Source organism: Lathyrus oleraceus, chromosome 7, assembly GCF_024323335.1.
Source record: "Lathyrus oleraceus cultivar Zhongwan6 chromosome 7, CAAS_Psat_ZW6_1.0, whole genome shotgun sequence".
Classification (NCBI taxonomy): Eukaryota; Viridiplantae; Streptophyta; class Magnoliopsida; order Fabales; family Fabaceae; genus Lathyrus; species Lathyrus oleraceus.
Genome location: NC_066585.1, coordinates 219,583,131 through 219,587,356, shown reverse-complemented (window position 1 = coordinate 219,587,356; position 4,226 = coordinate 219,583,131). Strand labels below are relative to the sequence as shown.

Below are 4,226 nucleotides of genomic sequence, written 5' to 3'. Positions count from 1 at the left end.
GGTATTGGAGTCAGATCTTGATCTCAGAAAGTCAAAAGAAGACCAGTGCTCTCCATTAAATTCAAATGTCCCTTTTGTTTCACAGATTTTTCATTCTCCGTTCCTGACACAGATTCCAATGATTTTCGAAAGATAAGGATGATAATTGTTTTGATAATGGTAATCAATTCTTTAAAGTTTATAAACTTCCACTTTCACCAAGAAAATATACTATTTGTCCACTTCCACCAAGAAACTTTTATAATAGGATATACCACTACATTTCAAATCTTAATCATTGATTTTTTAATCATTATTATATGAATGGTCCAAAGCAATAGGTCTATGGTGATTGGTGGGTAAATATTGTGATGGGACAATGCTAAATGCTTTAGAATATCATCAAACAGTTATTGTTTAAAACAGAACCAACAAATCAAGAGGAAAACAGAAACATCTGTGTGAAAATTTCTTGGAGAAACAATATATATTAATTTGATTTCTTTACACGCTGAGCAGAGGTTGAAAAAGTACAACACAGGGAAAGAAGGAAAGAATAAACTGGACCAACGAGGCTGATTTTCTTATTTCATCCTCAATTGATTTCATCAGTTGCAAACCAATGTGAAAAATTATGTCAAATAATCAGAGAAATATATAAATTTGTAAGGTTCTGGTTCTTTGCAGGACTGTACCATTCAAAGCTGTTGTAACTTACGAAGATGCTCCAGTAATGAAGTAGCCTTCCGTTTGGCTCTCTCTGTACCGGTTCGAGCAAGTTCAGAAAGTGGTATAACAGCACCAAGTCTACTGATACAGGAAAGATTATCAGTATCCCTCTTGCACAGAGCAAGTAAAATGGCAGCTGCATTCTCTTTGTTGCGAGGCAATCCGGTTCTCAAAAGATCGATTAAAACTGGTATAGTGCTGGCTTTTACTATGGAAACCTTTGCCTCTTGGTGGCTGGCAAGAACTGACATTATTGTAAGAGCTTCGTCAACCATTGATTTGCTTGAATCTGTGAGCATCTTCAACAGTGCTGTGATGATTCCTGCCCTTATGGCTCTGCCCTTGTTCCCTTGATATATGCATAAATTGAACAACGCTGTTGCTGCATCTTTCTTCCCTCGAGGGCTTCCGTTTTGAAGCAATTCTACCAAAGCTGATATAGCTCCGGAGGCTCCAATTATTATTTTGTTCTCGTCCGCAAGTGACAAGCTAAAAAGAGTTGCTGCCGCGTTTTCTCTTGCTTCCATGGTTCCAGCGCGGAGGACTTGGACAATGGATGGAATTGCACCAGCAAGCATTATAAGTCCTTTGTTGTTTTCATATATAGAGAGGTTGAGAATTGATGTAACCGCGTTTTCTTGTGTCATAACATCTTCTGAAGTTAAAAGGTTGACTAGAATTGGAATTGCTCCAACTTCAGCAATTAGTATCCTATTGTCAGTGCTTCTTTTGGATAGTGATCGAATTTCAGCAACAGCTGCTCTACACTCCTCAGTGGACCTGCAGGAGAGCTTCCGGACCAGAGCTTCAATTGCTGCTATGTCACCTGTAACATCTCTGAACGATCCATCACTCTTTTTTATTTTTCCATTCGTTAGTCCCGTTGGTTGCTCAATGTTGTGATCTATACACCACTGAGAAACAAGGCTCCTTAGAACATAATTTGGTGTAAGGGTCAAATGTTGGAGCTTCTGCTGAGTTTTTGGGCACGTTGTATTTCCACAATCAATCCATCTCTGTATATAAGATCTCTCGTATGTCTGCAGAGGGAAAATATATTAATGGGATGAAAATTTTGCCGGAAAATTAAATGCCTTGTGTTTTATGCATCATCTGAAATGAACTTTACCTGACCAGTAGCCACGATAACAGGATCCCTCATTAGTTCCAATGAAATAGGGCAAAGAAAATCTTCAGGAATTACAATTGCTTCAGGCTTTTTAACTTCAGGCAGATTCTTGCTCCCAGAAATTTCCTGACTTTCAGGAGCAGTTATAGTCGATAATGAAACCTCATAAGAGGCATGGATGCTCCTTGTTCTTTCCAACCGAGATCCTGCCCCGTACGTGCTGCAGCTTTTCCCTTCATTGCTTTTAGGAATGCTACCTAGTTCTGATAGATATTCAGGACAACTGTTTTGTTTATACAATCCACTCATAGATTTGCCAAATACTTGATTGATTTCTTGAGCCAAGGGCTTGGATAAGTCGTCACACGGCATTTTAGAAATCATAAACCCATATTTATCCGTGGCTCGTCTCAACTGTGATCTCACCAAATCCACCTAGAAAACTAGATGTTATCAGTAGATTCACTTATGGAATTTGCAGATAAAACAGTACTATCTATCCGTAATGAAAGAAATAAAACCACATTTAGACAAATTCTACCTGTTCTTTGACTTCCTCTGAGATGTCCAAATCATCATATGGTAAACTGCTTAATAGTTTTTCCAATTTCCACGTCACACACTGAAATTGGAAGATAATCGTCTTTGCAGCTTCATCCTTAAATCAAGATAGATCAAATTTCAGAAACGCGCATAGACATACACGCCGGTACAAATTTCAGCATTAGTAACATTCCAAGTTACACAATCTGAGAAATTCAAAATCATCTTTATTTGAAGAATATACTGTCACAATATAAATATCAAAATTGTTATATTTTGACACAAAAAGCTGGCACGAATAATCACGGACGCGGACACGCAATTTTCCAAATTGAATCTAACATTTTTCTCAATCAAAGAAAAAAATGCAAGCAGTGAATTACAGATCTAAATTACAAACACAACCAAAAAAACGAGCATTAGATCGAAAACTTACAGAAGATGAATTGGAGCTGAAATTCTTCGCTACAGATAACAATCGTTTAGCAGATTGAAGAACAACCACTAGATCAGAGGACCACGAATCCTCCGAATCAGAAACAGTACCTGAAGAGCTTGAAGCAGAACAATTCACCTTATTCAACTCCCTAATTTCCTCGAACAAATAAGTAAGAAGAGAGATCCGTCGAACCAGATCGGTACAGTCTTTTCTGAACATCACATCGGCGGTGAGTGAAAAAGAATCACCTCCACCTCCGGCACACATTCCGGTGATGTCATGAACCAAACACAAAAGCTCCGGTGTGTTATCTCCGGCGAACTCGCCGGCCATTTTTTGCTAGCTTGTGTTGAAGGCGAAGTCAGAGAGAGTCTAATAAGGTTCTGTTATGAGAGTTATGAAGCTTCGACACGTAACGATAATGCTGAATGAGTAATAATTAATCGCTGTTATAATTAATAATTAATATTTGAATGAGTTCTTGGCTTCACGTTCTTCGGTTTTTCTTCTTATTATTATTATCGGTTAATTATAAAAATATTTAATTAAATTTTGGGAAGAAAAGAAACGGTGGGTTTTAGATTTGTGGATTTAATTAGTTAATGAAAGAAAATATTAATTAGCGGGAAGCGAGAATCTCGGAGAGGGTAGAAGTTGGAGATGATAATGAAAGATAGAGAAAACAGTAGGATACAGTTGGGTTTGGAATATTGTGAATTGTAATGCAACCGACTACTGTTTTTTATTTTTATTTTTTTAAATAAAGAAAAGTTATTTTTTTGGTTTAATTTTGTTTTTCTATTGAAATTTTGGATGCCAGCAGCATAGGTCTTTTTATTATTTTTTTTAATGATAAATAATAAAAAATGGAAAATAAAAGATTTGCGATCTATGTGGAAAGGGTGTGTGTTGCTAAAAGTGTTTATGGTAAGTCTATCAAGTTATCAAACACGGTGGTATCCTAGAACATCTGTCCCATGATGATTAATTGGTTACAATTTTTTCCGTCATCTGTTAGTTGGATTATTAATACTTGTAATGTATTGTTTAAATTGATAGTGAAATCTCTCCTACCAAGAGCGTTATGATTTGAGTATCTTTGAGTTTAAATCTCCATTGGTATGGTCTTACAAATTTAAACCCAATTTGTTATGGATTATGGATTAAAATGTCTTTGGGCGAGCACAATTTCCATGAAAACAAGTTTATTGAAAATTAATATTCTCACTCCATCAACTCATAAACTTGTAAACGAAACAAAAAAATATCTGAATAAGGAGGGACGACATCATGTGGTGGGTATGTGGTCAAACTCATCCTATTTTCTCTAGTGTTATAACTCATAAGAAGACGTGTCAAATCATATTTTAAGTAAGTCAGATAGAATTCTTTTAATCAATATCTGAA

The 4,226-nt window shown here is 36.3% G+C and overlaps 1 protein-coding gene across 1 annotated transcript; it reads right to left on the bottom strand.

The window, feature by feature from the left end:
* Positions 1-437: 437 nt before the first annotated feature.
* On the bottom strand, positions 438-3,427 carry LOC127101184 (U-box domain-containing protein 11). Its single transcript, XM_051038527.1, has 4 exons — positions 2,817-3,427; positions 2,379-2,495; positions 1,838-2,272; positions 438-1,748 (listed from the first exon to the last, which is right to left on the bottom strand). The coding sequence occupies exons 1-4, from the start codon at positions 3,150-3,152 to the stop codon at positions 678-680; spliced, it is 1,959 nt and encodes a 652-aa protein (XP_050894484.1). The 5' UTR covers positions 3,153-3,427; the 3' UTR covers positions 438-677.
* Positions 3,428-4,226: the final 799 nt, after the last annotated feature.

Coding starts and splice junctions, on each gene's coding strand:
- LOC127101184 (XM_051038527.1), bottom strand. CDS start 3,152: ATGGCCGGCGAGTTCGCCGGAGATAACACACCGGAGCTTTTGTGTTTG. Junction 2,496..2,816: donor TCAGCTCCAATTCATCTTCT/GTAAGTTTTCGA, acceptor TCTTGATTTAAG/GATGAAGCTGCAAAGACGAT. Junction 2,273..2,378: donor CAGAGGAAGTCAAAGAACAG/GTAGAATTTGTC, acceptor CTAGTTTTCTAG/GTGGATTTGGTGAGATCACA.